General features: G+C 43.0%; 1 protein-coding gene across 2 annotated transcripts in view; it reads right to left on the minus strand.

Annotated features, from left to right (window-relative positions):
- LOC146060604 (multidrug and toxin extrusion protein 2-like) overlaps positions 1-22,299 on the minus strand; it is a 104,334-nt gene that overhangs the window by 49,690 nt on the left and 32,345 nt on the right. The window contains exons 2-4 of one of the 2 annotated variants that reach the window (XM_083173989.1): positions 14,727-14,828; positions 12,850-12,918; positions 3,901-4,049 (exon numbers count right to left, since the gene is read on the minus strand). In XM_083173989.1, coding sequence (XP_083030115.1) covers positions 3,901-4,049; positions 12,850-12,918; positions 14,727-14,828 — 320 coding nt within the window. The remainder of the gene's footprint in view (positions 1-3,900; positions 4,050-12,849; positions 12,919-14,726; positions 14,829-22,299) is intronic. The other variant, XM_083173991.1, reaches the window with a different exon arrangement.

Below are 22,299 nucleotides of genomic sequence, written 5' to 3' on the forward strand. Positions count from 1 at the left end.
TTAATCCACTGCGAGCCCGCATGTGGAAATATACGTCTCTGATAGCTTTGAGCTGAATGCTCATTCACTGCCTGTGCTATTGGTGTGTACCGGCAGTGTGGTAGTCAATTTCAGCAAGTGTATTAAGCGTGTTTATTATCAGGGTTTCTCAGGCTGATAAGGTGTAATGTTCACCACAGCGCTCCGAGATCTTAATGATCAGATCGGAGCAGCCGGCCGTCCCTCCTATATGCCAAAAATATGCGCTCAGTGGCTGGGCATATGAGGGTTTGAAACGCCGGCACTGGTACCAATCGTGCCCCGCTACCCTTATAAGGGCTGTGGAGTAACGCTTAATACTATACACAATCAAAATACATCCTAGTAATAAAACTAATAAAGAGTGAGAGAGAGAGAGTTCTGTCTGCGCACCGCTAGCTGGCACGCGCTTCGCAGAACAGCTTTTTCAAGGCCAGCTTTTTCAAGGCCTTGAAAAAGCTGTTCTGCGAAGCGCGTGCCGGCTAGTGGTGCGCAGACAGAACTCTCTCTCTCTCACTCTTTATTATTTTTATTACTAGGATGTATTTTGATTGTGTATAGTATTAAGCGTTACTCCACAGATCTTATAAGGGTAGCGCGGCAAGATTGGTACCAGTGCCGGCGTTTCAAACCCTCATATGCCAAGCCACTGAGCGCATATTTTTGGCATATAGGAGGGACGGCCGGCTGCTCCGATCTGATAATTAAGATCTCGGAGCGCTGTGGTGAACATTACACCTTATCAGCCTGAGAAACCCTGATAATAAACACGCTTAATACACTTGCTGAAATTGACTACCACACTGCCGGTACACACCAATAGCACAGGCAGTGAATGAGCATTCAGCTCAAAGCTATCAGAGACGTAAATTTCCACATGCGGGCTCGCAGTGGATTAACGTCAGCCCAAGCTATCTAAGATAAATATATTGTACCTAATATTAACCCACACGAATTGTCCCTGCTATATGTGGGGTAAATGGGTAATGACTGAGCGCCTGATTACTGTAGGCAGCGATATAATTTGTATGTACCTGATGTGTGGACATATCAGCAAGGATTTTATATAAACGCTCTGCAATGTATGTGAATTAATACTTAGTACTGAGCAGCCCCTATAAGAAACAGCGGGGCACAAACGATACCAATACCGGTGCTTTCTACCCTCACGTGCCCAGCCATTAAGCTTATATTCTAGGTACGGAAAAGGGATAGCTAGCCGCTCCGTTAGGGGTCGCTTAGTGAGCCGATGCGCACACACACCTCAATCTGATATCAGAGATCTCTGAGCACTGCGACGAATGTTACATCGCAGCAGCCGGACAGATCCTGAGAAAATAAACTCTGTGCACCCCTATTGAGACTCACCGTCACACTGCCGATGCAATTAATAGCACAAGCAGACTGTGAGTAACCGGCTCAGTACTCACTTGAGGCATAAATTTCCACATGCGGGCTCGCAGTGGATGAATATCAACCTCAGTTATTGATAATATCACACTGCACTTGGTACAAGCTCACATACTGTCCCTGTTACATTCTGGGTAAATGGGCGAACGGCCAGGTGCGTAATTATCATCAGCAGAGACATTGTGGGTACCCGCTGAGCGGGCATCAGCAGCAAGCAGTTCAAATAAACGGTCTGCAAATTAACCAATAAAGTGCCCAACACATGTGAATAAAGATCAAGGTGCCCTACACATCCACACATCGATCCATCCTTGATATATTAGTGAACTAGTAGAGAGCATTCTGTCTGCCACCTTCATTTTATTAATTGTTATTTCTTACTTTAATCGTTGTATGTCCATTCTCTGTGTGTATCTTTTAACATTTCGCAACATTTTAATATATTCTCATTAAAAGTTAGATTTTAGATAAATATAGGTGCACCCAACCTAAAAGGACATTCCTTTTTTCCTTTTTGATGTAATTGTCCAATTACTTTTGGTTTCTTAAAAAGTGGGATATAGAAATTGTTGTAATTCCTACACCTTTCACCTGATTTGGATGTGAACACCCTCAAATTAAAGCTGATAGCCTTCATTTAAAGCATATCTTGTTTGGTTCATTTCAAATCCATTGTGGTATTGTATAGAGCCCAAAATATGAGAATGTGAATATGAGTGTTGATGTCCCAATATTTATGGACCTGACTATATATATATATACACTGGAGAAGGCACCGCACTCAGTCCATTTAATGAGGATACAGGGTGGTGCTCCACTTTAAAGGATTGTCCATCCCAATAATAATACTTGTAGAAAGAGAAGTAGGCACTCACCAGCACTGAGAATTGTGCAAATAGCAGACAAAGTTTTATTTTCAATTCATCAGGTCATCAATATGGTCGACGTTTCGGCCCACCACAGGGGCCTTTGTCAAGACTTCAACACCTGGATACAGCAGCAGACAGAGTATCCAGGTGTTGAAGTCTTGACAAAGGCCCCTGTGGTGGGCCGAAACGTCGACCATATTGATGACCTGATGAATTGAAAATAAAACTTTGTCTGCTATTTGCACAATTCTCAGTGCTGGTGAGTGCCTACTTCTCTTTCTACAAGTATTATATATATATATATATATATATATATACATATATATACAGTATATATACACGGTTTGCTTCTGAATAGCTGAATGTACTATTGAATATGAGTGCTTTGAAGAGACACCTGTCTGTGAGCTGTAAAATTATTATCTAAAGCCTGACTTGATATCTGGCAACTAAGGAGCATTATCTTCCTATATGACAAGGTCTCATACTCTATTTACAATGTCGTTATATACCACCCTATCTTTAACATTGAGGAGAGCAAATCCCTTTGAATTATTCAGTTAGATCCAGATCACCCCTCAGGACGTCCTAGCGGACGAAACGTGTAGGGTATTATCTGTGAACTGATTACATTCAGGTGTTGGATCATAACATTGGAGGAAAAACCTATGTATTGCAAATTTGAAAGAACATATGTGATTTTACTATTGTGTATTTCTTCTGGTGAATGTTTAGAGCGCACTTCTATATCTATTTCTCTTTCATCTCTATCCCTTGTGCCTCTATTATCAGCGAGGTTCTATAGAAGTGTTGCTACCCCGACTCTATATATTCATGCAGGGCAACAGTGGTTTTAAAGCTCAATTTCCTTTGTCTGAGTTAAGTAATTAATGTTATAAAGGAAGTGTGATCTGCACACAGAGTAAGCTGCCATTCTTTTCACTGACCCAATATTTATAAAAATACTACTAATTTATTCATTAGGAATCAGGAATTCATGAATGGTAGCCAGATCCTTGACTATTAGTCAGGTAGCACCTCAGTGATGTCACTGACTAATTGCATTATTCAGATGTGCGGCAAAATGTAATAGGGTGTGAGAATCAAGAACTGAGAGATTTTGGGAGAGTCTTTTCATTTTTTTTTAAAGCGGCAATCATTTACATGGCTAAATCAAGTCAGGTTTTGCAGTGTAAATTATTGCCACTTATAAATAATAAATTGGGAAACTCTCCCAAAATATCTCACTTTCTGATTCTCACAACCTTTTACATTTGGCCTGTAGTTGGAGTTGCACTGTTATAGCATTGTACAGTAATGCAGCAGAAGGCATCTTTTAGAGACAACCCCTTAATAGTGTGCACATTGGTCCATAATCCATAACCGATGTCTGTAATGTATGTAGGAAGCACACTTTGATTTGGACCTTTGGTGGTTTGGAGCAATAGGAGTATTACAGTGATCAATTAATAAGGCAGAAATTCTAACAATGAGGTACAGTGTCAGTTATTTGTTAAATATAACATCTGAAAATATATTCTCTGTGCACATTACTTTTAGCAATGTAATCTAATATATAATGATGTGGTAAAGCAATGCTCACCTGGCAACATCTGGATTCTGCCCTAAGAGCAGCAGCACATGTTCTGTGTTAATGAAGAGGGCCCAGCATGGGAAACAGCACAGCATTAGGATGAGGGTCCCTCTCTGTAAAATTGTCCCCACACGTTTCAGATTTTTTCCTCCATATGTCTGCAAGGTGACAGGAAAGTAACAGGAAAGTAACAACACTACCAAACATTCTTTATAATATTTATAATAATAATTTAAGGCAGTGGTTCTCAAACTCGGTCCCCAGGACACATGCAGTTCACGTTTTCCAGGTCACCCGACAGGTGCACTCATTACTGACTGACACATATTAAAAGATCCACAGGTGGAGCTAATTATTTCACTTGATTCTGTGAGGAAACCTGCAAAACATGCACTGTGTGGGTTCTTGAGGACAGACCTTAAAAATCTGTGATTTAAGGAATTAACTTTTACTAGCATAAATGATCATTACTGATTTTGGTAGCCTATTATACTTGTTGTAAGAAGGTTGTTACTAGGGCCACAGCCAGGGTTTACTGCAGATAGGAATAAGGCCATATGTATCAAGCTTCAATAATTGATAAACAACCAGGCAATCACATTCCTCACAACATATGACGGCAGGCCGGCGAGACAGCTTGCGCGCCGTAAGTTTAGGGGGTGTGGCCTGCCAAAAGGGGTGTGGTCTGTACCCATGATGCTGCTGTGAGGCCACGCCCCTTTCCCGCCGCTATGGGGGCATGCTCAGCAGCTCCGTGAGCTGCTGGATATGCCCCCAGCCCCTCTGGCTACAATAATAGACGCTGTGCACATGCGCACAGCGTCTATTAATGGGCGACGGGGGACTCCAAACTGCCCCCCCCCCGCCATGGGACAAAAGAGGGATAGTTGGGAGGTATGCAATCAGCACCTACCTGTGATTTTTCGGTACTTATATGTTAGTTGGGCGCCCACTACAGTACGCTCATACCCAAACTATCCATATCCGCGTGGAGTCGATCTTATCGTGTGGCGAGAGCAGCGAGCCATCAAGCACGAAGTGTGGCTAGCGTAGCGTGGCGAGCGTAGCGAGCCCCGCAGGGGGACGAGAAAAACTAAGCAAATAGCTTAGTGGGTGCCCAACTAACATATAAGTACTGATTTTTCAAACCTAGCCTGAAAATTTACAGGTAGGAGCTGATTGGCTGGCTGTTTATCACTCTCCATTTTATCACTTTTTGAAGCTTGATACATCTGGCCCTTAGTCTGTGATAGCAGTCAGACTTTATTTCGATTTCTTTTATTTGTTCCTAGTGTAAAGCAGTTGCATATGCTGCTGTTGCAGATTAGAATGCATCTTGATCACACATTAAACTCTGCATATGGGTGAAAATACATTGCTTGTACATTATTTTGTTGCAAGCTACACCCATTTTACTATGTATGCTGCCATCAGCCCCTAAGTGTTTATCTTTTTAGTGCAAACACAGCTTCAGAAATCTGTTGGTCACATGTTCTGGGATTTGCTTATTTGTTGAGTAGTGTTTATTAAATGAACATAATTCAAGTGGAAAACATACAAACCAGGACTAAATAGTACCAATAATACAGTTACAAGAAAAAGTATGTGAACCCTTTGGACTTACCTGGATTTCTGCATAAATGGTCATAAAATATGTTCTGATCTTCATCTAAGTCACAACAATAGACAAACACAGTCTGCTTAAACTAATACCACACAACCAATTATATGTTCTCATGTTTATATTGAACACATCATGTAAACATTCACAGTGCACGGTGGACAAAGTTTGTGAACCCCTAGACTAATGACTTCTCCAGAGCTAATTGGAGTCAGGAGTCAGAAAACCTGGAGTCAAATCAACGAGACCATATTGGAGGTGTTGGTTTAAGGTGCCCTGCCCTATAAAAAAACAAAAAAAAAATCAGTTTTGAGTTTGCCATTATCAAGAAGCATTGCCTGATGTTAACCATGACTCACACAAGAGCTCTCAGAAGACCTACGATTAAGAATTGTTGACTTGAATAATGCTGGAAAGGGTTATAAAAGTATCTCTAAAAGCCTTGGAGTTCATCAGTCCATGTAAGACAAATTGTCAATAAATGGAGAAAGTTCAGCACTGTTGCTACTCTCCCTAGGAGTGGTCGTCCTGTAAAGATGACTGCAAGAGCACAGCGCAGAATGATCATTGAGGTGGAGAAGAATCCTAGAGTTTCAGCTAAAGACTTACAGAAATATCTGGCACATACTAATATCTCTGTTGAAAAATATACGATAAGTAAAACACTAAACAAGAATGGAGGTCATGGGAGGACATCACGGAAGAAGCCACTGTTGTCCACAACAAACATTGCTGCACATTTAAATTTTTGCAAAAGAGCACCTGGATAGTTCACATATTCTGTGGACAGATTAAACCAAAGTTGAGTTGTTTGGAAGGTACACACAACACTATGGGGGAAATTTACTAAGAATACAAATTCATATTCTTCATACGACTGGCATTGGTCGTATTTGTCTAAAATACAAATAGTAAATAGGGCAGATTTACTAATATTCTGTATTTACAGATTCGTATTCTGCCTTATTCGTATTTAGGAGCCGTATATATGGCCCATAAATACCAATACAAGTTAGCTGATGACTGATCCATGCAGGCTTCAGTGTAAAAAAAAAAGCAGTAATTAAAAAAAACACGCTGTGGGATCCCCCCCCCCCCCCCCACGGCCATAACCAGCCCCAGGCTCAAAGAGTCAGTCCAGATTTTAAAAAATCAGAGAACAAATTAAATAGGGGTTCCCTGTATTTTTTAAAACCAACACCAGGCCCTAGGGCCGGTCCTGGTTCACAAAATATGGGGGACAAAACAAGTAGGAGTCCCCCATATTTTATGAACAAGCAGCAGTCCCAACCAGCTAGCAGGGCAATGCCACAGCCGGGGGGAGACTTTTTATACAAGTTCCCCCGGCCAAAGCATTAACCCCCTGACTGGTCAGGGATCCTGGGGAAGAAGGGACCACCCAATGAAGGGGTCCCCCCTCCAGAATTTACCTGCCCAGGCAGAAGCCTGGGGCTGTCCCCAGTGCCCCTGGGCAGTGAGCACCAGGCTGACCTAATAATAATTGTGTATTATTGTACTGCATGCAGGGACTTGTAGTCCCACAACAAAACAAATACTGTAGTTAAAAAAAAAAAACACACACATCAGTAAAGTAAAAGTTTATTACATACTGAGCCCATTCACACTGATACTTACCTACCTTGACACATAGGTAGGTCTCCTCTGTCCGCTGGTCCTGAAGAAAATACACTTGGGTGGAACGAATAGATACTCACCAGGGTCCACCGGCGTAGATCACAACCTCTTCGTTCCAAGTAGGCATCCAGGGGGAAAATGAAAAAAAAAAAAACGCTGGACTTTGCAAAATGAAAAAAACGCAGGATCCCTGCCCAGGCTGACCGGTCAGGGGGATAATACTTTGGACTGGGGGACTTGTATAAAACGTCGGTACTTGTTTCCTAGCACAGCGCCAGCGATAAAAATTGTATCCATCGGGACCCCAAAAATTGAATCGATCGCATCGCATGCAACCAAATCGCATGCGATGCGATCAACGCGATTTTTACATTGGAATCAATGTGAAATGGTCCCTGAGACCCTTTCACATTGGAATCAATGTTAAATGCCCCCCAGACCCCAATTTGTATTGTTTCCCAACCCTGATGGGTGAAATGCCCCCCATTGTTAACACCACCCCACGATGAATGCCAACCGGAAGTGTGGAGAACGCAGCGAGCACGCGAGGGGCGGCGGTACGCGTCCTCCGACCTTTTGATACCCCCACTATCCACGTCGGCGTGGAGCTGATTTGATATAGTGTGGCGAGCGCAGCGAGCCCCGCGAAGGGACGCGGAATACATGTGAAGTAATACGCGTCCCCTCGCGGGGCTCGCTGTGCTGCCACGCTTCGGGCTCGGTGGCTCGCCACACTATATGACATCAACTCCACGCCGACGTGGATAGTGGGGGTATGAAAAGGTCGGAGGACGCGTACCGCCGCCCCTCGCGGGCTCGCTGCGCTCGCCAAGCTTCGGGTTGCCGTTCATCGTGGGGTGGCGTTAACAATGGGGGGGGGCATTTGTCATGTAAAATACCCATAAGGGTGGGTATACAATGAAAAATCGGGTCCATTGGGCCACTTAACATTGTTCCCTATGTAAAATCGCGTCCATCCCATCGGTCGCATCGCATGCCTTAACTTAAGGCATGCGATGGACGCGATGGACGCAATTCTTTCAATTCTAAAAATAGCCCTAAAATCGCGTCGGTTAAGGTATGCGATCACCTACGACGGGCGCTGTGCTAGGAAACAAGTACCAAAAAGTCTACACCCGGCTGTGGCATTACCCTCGTTGATAAAATACTCATTTTGTCCCCCATATTTTGTGAACCACTGTTGGTTTTAAAAAACACAGGGAACCCTTATTTGATTGGTTCTCTGATTTTTTAAAACCAGGACCGGCTCTTTGAGACTGAGGCTGGTTATGCCACGCCGTTTTTTTTCTTTTACACTGAAGCCTGCGCAGATTTGATCAGTGCAGGCTTCTGCCAAATACACCTGAAAAATTAAGTGTATTTTCGCTGCAATTAGCGTCCGTATCCGGCGAATTAGCAGCCGTATATTACATATTCGCATAAATGGTGATTCCTAGTCATATTCTCCTAATGGCGTTTACATTCATATTCGTAAAAACAAATATGAATGTGCAATGTATACGAATTGCCATATTTTCAGCATAGTAAATTCCGAAAATACGAATACACCTAAAATAGGCATATTTATTTCTACAAATACGCCTATTTTAAGCGTATATAGCTTAGTAAATTTCCCCCTTTGTGTGAAGAAAAACAACAACAAAACCTCATCCCAACTGTGAAGTATGGTGGAGGGGGCATCATGGTTTAGGACTGCATTGCTGCCTCAGGGCCTGGACAGATTGATATTATCTACAGAAAAATGATTTCCTAAGTTTATGAAGACATTTTGCAGGAGAACTTAAGGCCATCTGTCAACCAATTGAAGCTCAATAGAAGATGGGTGATGCAACAGGACAATGACCCAAAGCACAGAGGTAGATCAACAACAGAATGGCTTCAACAGAGGAAAATACACCTTCTGGAGTGGCCCAGTCCTGACCTCAATCCGATTGAGATGCTGTGGTATGACCTCATGAGAGTAATACACACCAGACATCCCAAGAATATTGCTGAACTGAAACAGTTTTAGTAAGCAAGTAAGTTTTATTTATATAGCGCACTTTCTCCAACAAGACTCAAGGCGCGGTCCAAAATTCCTCCTGACTGTTGTGCAGGTATGATATGCTACTATAGCAAATGTTTGGTTGAGGTTATTGCTGCCAAAGGATGGTCAACAAACTTTGTCCACCCTGCACTGTGAATGTTTACATGATGTGTTCACTAAAAACATGAGAACATATATATGTTTGTGTGGTATTAGTTTAAGCAGACTGTGTTTGTCTATTGTTGTGACTTACATGAAGATTAGAACACATTTTATGACCAATTTATCCAGAAATCCAGGTAATTCCAAAGGGTTCACATACTTTGTCTTGCAACTGTCAAGTCCTTTCATAGTTTTTCCTTTAACCTGCTTCCCCCCCGGGGGCGCAATGTTTAACTAAACTTCAATTAATGGACATCAGATCATTTGCCGGCATTAACTAAAGTGATTCATATTCCTCGATTCCGACCCTGGCATTTTTAGCAGATATTTTGCACATTTCTCACAGCAACGTTGGCACTCAAAGGGTTAATAAAGCTGAAGATTTGTTTCAAAGACAAAGGATTTAATTCCTTAACATCAATGTGATGACAACATTAAAAGGGTTTAATATATTACTTTTCTGATGCACAGTACAACAGGAGAAACATATACAACCAGCTCACAATAATTAATCAGATGTTTTCTTTACATTTTTTTCTAGACTACACTAGATAATCTTACTGCTTTAAAATTTGTTGAACAATTTGTTGATTGAGATAATATTACCCAAATAATTTAGGGTTTTTCCATAAAAAAAGAAAAAACTCAACTTATAATATAATGCATACTTAAATGTTGTTGTCTCCAAGGTATAAGGCAGGTAGTTAAATCAAATAAAAAAAAACCCCATCAGTATTCTGCCTACACTTTATTAATCATAAGCTCCCCATACACGCTGCTAAGCGTGCTGACCCGATGTGTGCTTTGAGGTGCGCGCTCCTGCGCACCTCATCGCACAGTACAAAAAGTATGTGCTTGCACATAATTTTTGTACTTAGGTTTCATCACATTGCATCGCATTGCATGCACAACGGATGCACATGCAATGCAATGCAATGTGATCCGTGCTAGTACAGCACGGAAAGCACGCCCATAAAGCAGCATGTATGGGCTGCTTTAGATGTTGAAATTCCCTTGCTGTCCAGCACTTTGATGTGGGCGAAAGTCATGCAGCACCAGTGTTTAATCTAAAAATCTCAGCGCATCGCAACCTATTGGCCAAGGCACTGGCCGTGTCACAGTGTAGCTCACACAGGGGTAGATTTATTATAGCGGCTAACAGTTCCTGCTTCACCTCATTAGCGAGGCGAAGCAGGAGGGGACACCGACAAGATGTATCAACATCTTGCCGGCCGAAGCGGGGGAGCGCTAACTCCCCCCTCCGGCGAAGTCCCCTCCAGCTAACAGCGCGTCAGTTAACAATGACGCGCTGTCTGCTTCTCCCCCGGCTGGCTCACTGCGCATGCGCGGGATCTCGCTACTCACGCGAGATCCCAGCGCAGCAGAAGGGACAGCGCTGTCCCTGCTGTAGGCATAGGGCATCGCCGTTTGCAGCTGTCGAAGTCGACAGCTGCAGGCGGCGGAACAGTCAGCGATACTGACCATTCATAAATTAGGCAGGAGGCAGGCGCGCAGCACGAAATATCGTAGCTGCGCTATGCCTCCTGCCCCGCACCGCCGCACGAAAGACACCCGCTGGGCGGGTGTCATAGATCAGGGGAAGCGTTATCCCCTGCAATAACGCACGGGGATAGCGCAGATTCCCCTGATCGCCCTTTCATAAATCTACCCCACAGTTACTCCCACTGTCAGGAAACTAGCCACCCCCTTCAGCCCACCATTTTGCTAATGTGAGAATCTGTATCGCTAATGTTGGTGTCCATAAATATGCAAGTGGAAAGCCATGCCACCCTTTTATTATATGCCAGCACCGTAACAGCGACCATTAGAATCAGCACTTGCACAAATCTTATGTTAGTTGCAAGAGATCTAACAGAAAGATCATGCACTTCACCTTCTGCATAACTTGGGAGTCACAAGGAGTGGTTCCACAAGATAGGGTGGTTCCAAAAGTTAGGGTGGTTCCCTGCAATTGCATTGTTGCTACCATTTGCTGTACAACAATGACCAAGACAAGTTCCGTCCGAATCGCAATTGGTTAGTTATAGACGAAAGTGGGAAAATGTGCATAGATATGCAAAAACCCCAGTTTCCAGACTCTGTCCCTCTATCTTATTGTATTAATTTCTGCAGGATATAAACACAAAGGTAAATTGTAGGGCAGTTTACATTGCATCACTTTACATGGAGTAGTGGGGTAACCCTTACTTTAAGGAGAGTATGACTACACGGACTAAGGCCCTTATTCAGATCTGATCGCAGTACAAATTTGTTTGGAAAATGGGAAAAACCATGTGCACTGCAGGTGGGGCAGATGTAACATGTGCAGAGAGAATTAAATTTGTGTGAGTTATTTTGTTTCTGTGCAGGGTAAATACTGGCTGCATTATTTTTAAACTGCAATTTAGATTTCAGTTTCAACAAACCCCACCCAAATGTAACTCTCTCTACACGTTACATCTGCCCACCTGCAGTGCACATGGTTTTGCCCATTTTCCAAACAAATTTGTACTGCGCTCAGATCTGAATAAGGGCCTAAATGTCTTCCTCTCTCTCTTTATCTTTCTCTATACATAGTTTATTCTGGCTGGCACTCACCATTGTGCATTTGCGGCGGTAAGTGATGTTTGCCGACTGCGCATGTGGAGTTTTTTTATGCACATGTACAGCCAGTTGGTGCGGGTGGCCACGGCGAACTGATTGCGGGTGTGGGTGGTTCATTTTATGATCGTCTCCCAATATATCAACCTTTTGTTGCGATTAACTATAATTTATTAGTGTACAGTAGGGATGGCCATCGACTCATCTTACATCGATGGTTCCCATTGATGGCAGTTTATCCCGGACTATAAACCATTCTATCGGCAGCCATCAATGGTTTCCACCATCGTCTACTTGCGCATGCGCAGAGGAAGAACGGGGCGGGCCGAGTGCGTGTGCGACGTGCGTATGCACAGAAGAAACCAACCTTATAATCCAGCACGTCAGGTATAGTTCTATCGCGCATGCGCGCACCTCCCGGCAGCGGCGGCCACCCCATCGACCGGCCAGCTCCTGGCAGGCCACCAGTACGCACACATGCACAAAGAACTTCAAGACAGTCCCGACTCCCAGTGCCGCTGCGCCACATGACATGATGCATTGATGACATCATTCGTCAATTCAGAAAGAGTGAGTCACAGTCTAGGACTTGGAGAGGGTAGTATAGCCTGGTAGCTGGCCAGCAGCCAGCAAGGGGAAAAAAAATTGCCATCGGATGCCATCCATCGATGGCATCAAACTATTCGTCCCTCACCTATTGATGCTTAAAACATCGAGCACTAGGTCCCGACCATCAATGTTTTGGGAAGATCGATAGTCGATGGCCATCCCTATTGTACAGTACATGACTAAGAAATATCCTTTCCTATTATTTGTTTTCTATATTCATTTATAATAGCCTATATGTTATTAAATATACACATTAAACCATAATTTATGTTTTACAACATACCTGAGACATGAGTGTATCACAAGCAGAGGATAAACCTGAGCCAACTGATATTCCTGTGACATTGATCACCTGTTGTTCATAATAAAATATAGATAAATTAATGTAATTGGAATAAAGTACTTCATTCATTTTTAAATACTGACCAATGCTATTAGTTGGTAGATTAGGTTTTTTTTGTGGACTAGTACATTCTTCTAATGCCCTGAATGACACCTGGGCTGGGGTGGTGGTCAGGGGGCACTTGCAGGTGAAGCAGCATTGGCAGGCTGTGTGGATCTCAATTCCAGCAGGTGCCAATTTACGGTGTTTGGGGGGTGTTAAGCTTCTCCCTGCCTACTGCACAGAAGCATGGTCGGGGGGAGAGCTGCAAGGCGGCGGGGTGGGGGAGTTGCTTCCCAGTGATGCCAGCGTACGTCAGGATATGTAAGAGCAGGAGACGTCTGCACAACGCCAGGGTTGCGGGTACATTAAAAATCACACAATGCTGCTGTTCTGACCTCTGGACTCTAATCCAGACAATCTGGAGACATCATCGTGAGATGATGAAGAATGAGGAGAAGGGTCTCCTGTTTCTCTGCTGTCTGGCGTAACGTGTATAAAATAACTACTGTGTGGGGTAATGTGCATTATGTACACTACTGTGTGGTGTATTGTGAATAATGTACACTATTATGTGGTGTAATATGAATAATGTACACTAGTGTGCGATGTCATATGAATAATATAGACTACTATGCGGTGTAATATGAATAATGCACACTACTGTGCAGTGTAATGTAATTTGGTAGTGTTCTGTGGTCGCGCCACTTAATATTTGGTGCAATTCTCTTTCTTGCACAGGACACCAAAATATCTACAGTAGTTATGGCACTGCAGCACACAGCAACATGCTGGGCTGAGGAGAGGGGTTGGTTACAGGATCTCAGCACTGAAAATGCCAGTGGTAAGAAGACCGACCCTGACATCCCAATAAGCATGATCCCAATAGCTCTAGGACTGGGGTAGCCAACTCCAGTCCTCAAGAGCTACCAACAGTTAATGTTTTCCAGATCTCCTTGCACAATCACAAGTGAAGTAATTAGCTTCACCTGTGGATCTTTGAAAATGTTTCACCTAGTAATGAGTGCAACTTTGCAGCAGCTAGGTTGTCTGGAAAATGTGAACTGTTGGTAGCTCTCGAGGACCGTAGTTGGCTACCACTGCTCTAGGATATGTATTCTAACCTTCTCCCCTCCTTTAACCCTCCTTTAACCCTCCTTCCGTGCAGACTAACCCTAATGTCTTCCTCCGCACCCTAAATCTTACCCACCACTTTTCCCATGTCAACCTTTCGAACATGTCGACCTACTGTAGACCATGTCAACCTTTTTCATGTGTCGACCTTTAGCATGTTGACCTATTGACTGTGCACTTTAAAGGCCCCCATACACTATAGCGTTTTGGATGCTATTGATGTCCCCTCAGGTCCAATGTGCAGCCGAATCTGTGTCGGAGGTTGGATCTGCATGCAGGTCTGACCTTCGATCTTGGACCCCCCTCCCGGCGGCGGGGAACAGGGTTCACATTCGATACATCACATGTGAAAGGACCGCATGCAATGTATCTCATCCGATCTCCTGGGCGGCTCGAGGGGTATGGGCTGGCCATACACTGCTGTAATACATCGCAGTAGTGTATGGTCACCTTTATACTGTCAACCTGTTGACCACACACCTTCCTTGGCAGAACAGTAGTTTCTGTGGCTAGTGTAAATCAGTGAAGAGCATCTATAATCATCATACAAAACCAGGAATTGGGAAGTTTGTCTAATTTAAATTCATACAAATATTCTTTCATTTATTTGAGACACAATTGATATGGAATACATTAATACTTACAGCTACAGCAAGTGTCACTGAGTCTAGTTCAATCTTCCCCAAATGGCCACAGAATATAGAGCTTATAATATTAATTAAGTAAACCATCAATTGTGAGAGACACTAAAAAATAAATAAAAAACAACAATGAAATACATTTATAAAGTGTTATTTTGTAGTATATGTTCTCATCAGGACGACTATCATGAACAGGGTTGTGAACTAACCATAAACAGCCACTGTTTTACCGCAGTTCTGATAGCAGTATTTAAATGGTTAATGTAGTTAAACGCAAAACAGACCTTTCATTCACACAATTTCTATCTGCTAATCTGCCACTATATCGTCTATATAAAGCCGTCTGCTGCATGCATGTTTGAGGGGGTGAAATCATTTGATGATCGACGACCATCGAATGATTTTGCAAGCACTTGCACATCTAAGTCAGTAGAAAGGAAGAGGTGTGTCGGTCGCACAAGACCAGTGGTGTGTTAGAGGACCCCCTTATTTGTTTTTATGCTTGAGGTAATCTTCTGGGATGGGGGTGTGCCACCCTAGGACAATGGGTACTAGTATATCAAAAACAGAGAAAGAATGTCCTAATGGGTGCGCCTAATGACATATAAAATGTAACTTTTAATAAACAATAATAAAAGGCTGCGAAAATATGTTAAAATGGATACAAGACAGACAACAATGAAAGTAGGAAATTATATATAATTAAAATAAAGGTGGCAAGCAGATCGCTCTCTCAAATACACTTTTGTGGTCTTGGTTTATTGTTGTGTCATACGATATTGAACAAAGGGGTACTTATGTAGTATCTGGGCGTCCGATTTAGAAATTGGATCGGATCGCATCGCATGCGACCAAATCGTATGCGATGCGATGGTCAAGATTTTTCCATAGGATTCAATGTTAAAATGGTCTGAGTCCATTTTAACATAGAATTCAATGGGAAAAAGGGGTCCTTTTCCTTTCCCCACTATCCAAGTGGGCATGGAGTTGGATATAAACCTGTGGCGAGCGTAGCGAGCCACCGAGCCTGAAGCGTGGCGAGCGTAGCGAGCCCCGCGAGGGGACACAGAATACTTTTTAAGAAATATGCGTACCCTCGCGGGGCTCGCTTCGCTCGCCACGCTTCGGGCTCGGTGGCTCGCTGCGCTCGCCACGCTATATAAAATCAACTCTATGCCCACTTGGATAGTGGGGAAATGAACAGGACCTTCTTAACATTGAATCCTATGCAAAATCGCATCGAATCGCATCTGATTGTATGCCTTAAGGTAAGGCATACAATCACAAAATCGGACGCCCAGATACTACATAAGTACCAACAAAGGTAATGTGTGTGTTTTTACATAGGTAGATAGGAGATCCTTTCTTTTCTATATAGTATTACCCAGGTATCAGGTGTCACAAGTCTGCTCCAACTGTATGGCAGACTGATACCAGAACAAAGTTCCCAAATATCCCCAGAGAGATCCCTCAATAGGGTATAATTTGGGAGTTAGTTCTGGGCACCCTGTATTGATGGCCAGTAATCACCCACTGCGGGCCCGCATGTGGGGATTAGCTGTAGCCTAAAATGTCTCCGGCTATCTGTCAGCCAAGGGTTAATAGATCAGGGTTAATCCTCATAAACAGTCAGGCTATCTCTCGTCCCTGTAGCATCTGCTTTTCAAATATATATGCAGTGCTAACTGGACATCTGTAGGCTGTATGGTGAGGATTGAATTTAACCCTAACTTGCGGGTCTGAAATTAATGAACGCCCGTCAGCTGTTGGTGCCTAATAATTGAGCTCAATGGCTAGGCAGATCAATCAATAGGTTATGCCAGAGACCATACCTGGTAATATCCACTACCCTAATAAAGGCTGTAGGATAAAGTCGGAGACACACATAATCATTAAATACATTTCTGGTATGAAAAATAATAAAAGTGTGAGAGCGCTGTATCTGCTTGCGCACAGATAGGCTAGAGATAGCCTGACTGTTTATGGGGATTAACCCTGATCTATTAACCCTTGGTTTTCTGCACTGCTCAGTACATTACTAGCACTGACAGTGGCTGACAGATAGCCGGAGACATTTTAGGCTAGCTAATCCCCACATGCGGGCCCGCAGTGGGTGATTACTGCCCATAAATACAGGGTGCCCAGAACTAACTCCCAAATTATACCCTATTGAGGGATCTCTCTAAGGATATTTGGGAACTTTGTTCTGGTATCAGTACCAGTAATATTATATTATCAATTCGCAGCCGTGCGGGGGATCACGGGTGCGAGGGGGTGGCCGGCACTGCAGGTGGCGTTTAGTCCACACGCAACACTGCAAATTTCACAGTGTGTGGACCAGAATAAGGTCCCAAGTCTACACTTATTTAGCAGCCACCACAGTTGTAAATACTTGGGGGGGGGGGGGGAATTTACTAAGATTGAATGGGTAGGAATATTCGTAGCAATTCGATGTGATATATGTACATATTTTACACATCGGTTAATTTACTATTGGTGAAATGTATACGAATTATATTTTTTACGAACGTACAAATGTATTTTTCGTAAAAAATACAAATGAATACACCATCGATAGAATATGGCCGTAAATCCCCATTCATTTCAATGGTATCGGCAAGAAATACGAATGTTGTTTTATGTTTTTTTATTTACTGAAGCCTGCATAAAAAAAGAAAGAAATAAAAATGGCATGGGCTTGTCCCCCCCCCCACCCAATTAATACACCATCGATAGAATACGGCCGTAAAACCTCATTCATTTCAATGGTATCAACAAATTTACTATCATTCATACTGGAGAATTCGAATACGAATTCACGAGTAATATGTTTTATGTTTGTATTTGACTAAAGCCTGCATAGATAAAAAAAATAAATAAATAAATAAATAGATTAGAGAAAATAAATAAAAACGGCATGGGCTCGTCCCCCATCCCTACCACACACACACACGGCTGTCCCTGGTGCCCCAGAGCATTTGGCACCGGGCTGATAATGTGGTGTAAAATAAGATTATAAACTATTGGGTTTTGTTGTGGAAATACAAGTTCCAGCAAGCCTCCCCCACATGCAGCGACTTGGAGAACCACAAGTCCCAGCATGCAGGGCATTAAAGGGCCCGCGGGTACCTGCAGTTCTACAACAAAACCAATAGTTAAATAAAAGACACACATAAGAAAAATACAACTTTAGTTCATACTATAATCATTCATACAGGCCACCATCTGGAGTCGCCTCGTCACTGTAGACGTTGACACTGATGGTTTGCAGGTACCATTTAATGAAGATACCAGTTGAGGACCTGTGAGGCATCTATTTCTCAAACTAGAGACTCTAATGTACTTGTATTCTTGCTCAGTTGTGCACCGGGGACCTCCCACTTCTTCTCTTTCTTCTTAGGTTAGAGCTTGTGTTTAGGGTGGCCAATCCCGGGATCGGGATCCGCGGGATCCCGGGATTTGGCCCCCAAAACACCGGGATTTCAATCCCGGGTTTAGAGTTTCCAACCCCGGGATTTCGGGATTAGACTGCACATGCGCAGTCTAATGCCGGGCAGCGTCTGAGCGGGTGCTCAGCAGCTGCCTGGCTACCCCCGTCAGAGGTCACGCTGCTCAGGCCGCACAGGCTGCCTGCCTCCATCCTGTCCCCGGATCAGCCCGCCCAGCCGTCCTGTCCCCGGACCAGCCCGCCCGCCCAGCAGCGGACCTGCCGGCACACCGGGCCACCAGCGGACCAGCCTGGGCTGTCCCCGGATCAGCTCGCCCAGCCGTCCTGTCCCCGGACCAGCCCGCCCGCCCAGCAGCGGACCTGCCGGCACACCGGGCCACCAGCGGACCAGCCCGGGCTCCATCACCCCATCTCGCCCACCCACCCGGCCGCACCACGCATCTGTAAGTAAATATGCGGGGCGGCCGAGGTGGGTTTTTAATAGTAGGGAAGCCAATCCCGGGGATCGGGCATTTTTCAATCCCGAATTCCGGGATTGAAAAAATACCCCGGGATTGGCTTCCCTACTTGTGTTGTGCTGTTCTCTGAAGGGAGTAATACACACATAGGAAATGTTCAGTTTCTTGGCAATTTCTCACATGGAGTAGCCTTCATTTCGAAGAAGTATAGACTATCAAGTATCACAAAAAAGTTCTCTTTTTCTGGCCATTTTAATAATCAAACCCATAAATGAGATGCTCCAGATACTCAACTAGCTCAAAGGAAGGCCAGTTTTATAGCTTCTCTAACAAGAAAACCTGTTTTCAGCTTTAGTAACATAATTGCACAAGGGTTTAAGGGTTTTCTAATCATCCATTAGTCTTCTAACGCAATTAGCAAACATAATGTACCATTACAAAACTAGAATGATGGTTGCTGGAAATGGGCCTCTACACTCCTATGTAGATATTTCCTTAAAAACAGACGTTTGCATTTAGTATATGTCACATCTGAGGGGTGAATTTGGACTATGGCTGGAGTGTAACGGAAGATAGGTTCTTTAATGAGTTTGGATTGCATATACCCTGTAATTCTAACTGGGAGCAGGGTAGGAGGCCCGAAGGCGTGGGTGTAGAAGAAGTCACTGGAAGGATTCAGGTAGCTATAATAATAAAGGGTATTTGGCTTCAGCCAATGTAGGCCATCGATGATGAAGAATATGAAGAGAGCACTGCAGGTGAGTATGTAGCTCAAGCTGGTACCACTAACGCAGACACAGAGGAGTTCCATCAATGATGACTGGGATTGATCGTATCCACCGATGGTGGTGATATCGATGTTGACTCACTGACTGGTGGCTGGTAATAATTATGAGAAGCGAGCAGATAGCAAATGGAAGTAAGCAGTGAGGCAGGAGAACAATAAATAATCAATGGTACACTGGAACACTGAACTTGGATGCACCAAGGTAGTTTCCCAGTCTGGACACTGGAGGGAGTCAGGCTGCAGCAGGATGATGAGCCGCAGGTGCTGTGGAAAGCAGGAAATACTCAGAGGTAGCAGGAGACACTATTACCCTAAGGACATCATTGCACTGACCGTTTGCTTGGCCGCTTCAGCATATTTATAGGCAGGGAGTGCAGCAGATTGGTTATAACGGAGTGATGGCAAAATGGCCAGTCCAGGATTGACGGAGGAACTCCTGTGAATCAAACCAATATGGCTGCGTCCATGTTGGAGACTGAAGTGATGTTTGGTGTGCATGTGACATGAAGCCTGTAAGGGAGAGAAGGCCCAGTGCTGGGAGTTTGTGAACAACAAGGCTGCACACTGTGCTCACCCACTGAGATGATATCGCAGGAGACGCTTACCGCGCACACCCAGCGCCAGCCGGACACTGGAACGCCGCAGTGTAGACCTGGAAAACAGTCTCTGAGCAAGCCTAGTATGCAAGTAAGTGTTTCTGGTATGCACCTGGTATGCAAGTAAGTGTTTCTAGACCCTGAATATTGACAGTATAGTCATTTACCACATTAACAATGTATAGAGTGCATTTCTGATTAATGTAATGTTATCGTCATTGAAAAAACTGTGCTTTTCTTTAAAAGATAAGGAAATATATAATTGACCCCAAACTTTTGAACAGTAGCATATATATATATATATATATATATATATATATATATATATATATATATATATATTGGATATATTGGATCTTATTGGATTTTTACTCTAAATACCATGTCTCCTATAGGCATGAATGAAGGTATCGACATAGTACCTTTCTTGCACTGATGACATGGACTTCTCTTTCTGGATGTGCTGGGCTTTGTAGTTGGGCGTATACCCCTTAGTCTATGCTTAGTCCAGTGTGAGATGTCTGTGTTGTGCAATGCGGTGTCGGTATCCTTCACTCTGCCTGTTATTTTTTAGCCTTTATGATCATTGCTGTATATGTATTATATTTATGTATATTTTTTTTATTGTATTTTGTGTAGTTTATTATGTATTGATTCTTTCTGTATTTCTGATGTTCTATTTGCTCTGTAATGTATATGCGGGTGATATACCTTTTAATATAATTAGTGAAGGTTCACGCAGTTTGCCCATCATTGGGTATATAAGTTCTATCTCTGTTGATGCATGACACGCCTCCTGACGAAGTCACAAGCTGACGAAACGCGTTGGGGCGTTCCTTGGTTGACGTTGACGACAAGCTGCTGACGCTGTGACGTCTCCGGGTCCTGCGCTTACAGCCGCTGAAACCAAGCCGCCGTGCCGTTTATTGATTGTGGACTCCTGCCATGCTGGTTTTTATACTACTGCATACCTGCATACTCTTACTTACATGTATGTGAGCCTGTTATTATAGTAAATGTTGTACTTTCATACTAGCTCACCTGTGCGCTTTCTGTTTTTTTTCTACATGTTTCCTTATTCCGGTGTTTTGTGAAACACCAAACGGAATACAGCTGCACTGCATGTATATCTGATTACAGACAGACCCTTTCCATCCTGGGACTCTTTAGCGCATTTATGGACCATCTGTATGTATAACTTGTTTTTCACTATATTCCATATTGCTGCTTGAGTTCTATCTGATCTACAACAAATTGTTATTTATTACTTTAAGTCACCTTGGACACCTGTGTTAGTGTGTCAAAATGGATAGAAGAAATAGACGTCTTGAGGAATGCCACAAAAGATTTAATCAAGTCTTTGAGACTGGTTTGTGTGAGCATAAAAATAACCCTCAAGATGACAACGATTTAGATAGTTTGTGTGCGCAGTTAGATAAACTCCTCATTAAGGAGATGGAATACAGTTGGGAAGTTACTTCCCTGGAAAATGATATTGATGCTAAAAGAATACCTAGAGGTTTGAGATTAACCAAGAACCCCACTTTTGGGAGTGAGAATAAAGTTTTTATTGAGACATGGTTTAACCTTTTAGATAAATGTTCCTTCCAACTGATGAGATTAATAATTAAAGAAAGAAAACAAGAAATTACTAAATTAGGTGTTGAGATCGAAGCTTTAGAATTAAAGATGATACCTGTTAAAGATACCAAAGATTTTTTGGATCTTAAAAAACTTAGTGATACAAAGTTGAATAAAATTGAAGATGAGGTTGTTGAAACTAAGGTTAAAAAATTTAAAAGAGATCTGCAAGACTATAGGGATGGCAATGTTTATAAATGGCCTGTAAATACACACGAGAATAATGGCTATGTCAACAAAAATCGTATATATAATAATTACCAGAAACAAGAAGAGTGGCATACAGTTCCCAATAGATCTAATTAAAACCGTGGTAATTATAAACGTAATAACTATAACAGACCCAGATATGATGTACCTGTTTATAACCAATATCAGGCTTTGAATACACCTAATAGACAAAATCAGGGGGATTTTTTAGAGAGACCTCAATGGAGAGATCGCAGGAAAACATATCTGGCTACTGCGGACAGTCCAAAGGTCCCGCTAAAAAGGAAACAAAATGTAGACGTGGAAAAAAAAGGAGGGAAGGGACAAAATAAGAAAATATTAACATTAAAAGATTGTGGGATATTTAATTTGTCTAATCATAAATTATCCAGTGAGGAGATTTCGCTTTTAAAGAAGGGATTATCTTTTGCCCCGA

This window comes from Crinia signifera, chromosome 2 (assembly GCF_055691185.1).
Source record: "Crinia signifera chromosome 2, ASM5569118v1, whole genome shotgun sequence".
Lineage (NCBI taxonomy): Eukaryota > Metazoa > Chordata > Amphibia > Anura > Myobatrachidae > Crinia > Crinia signifera.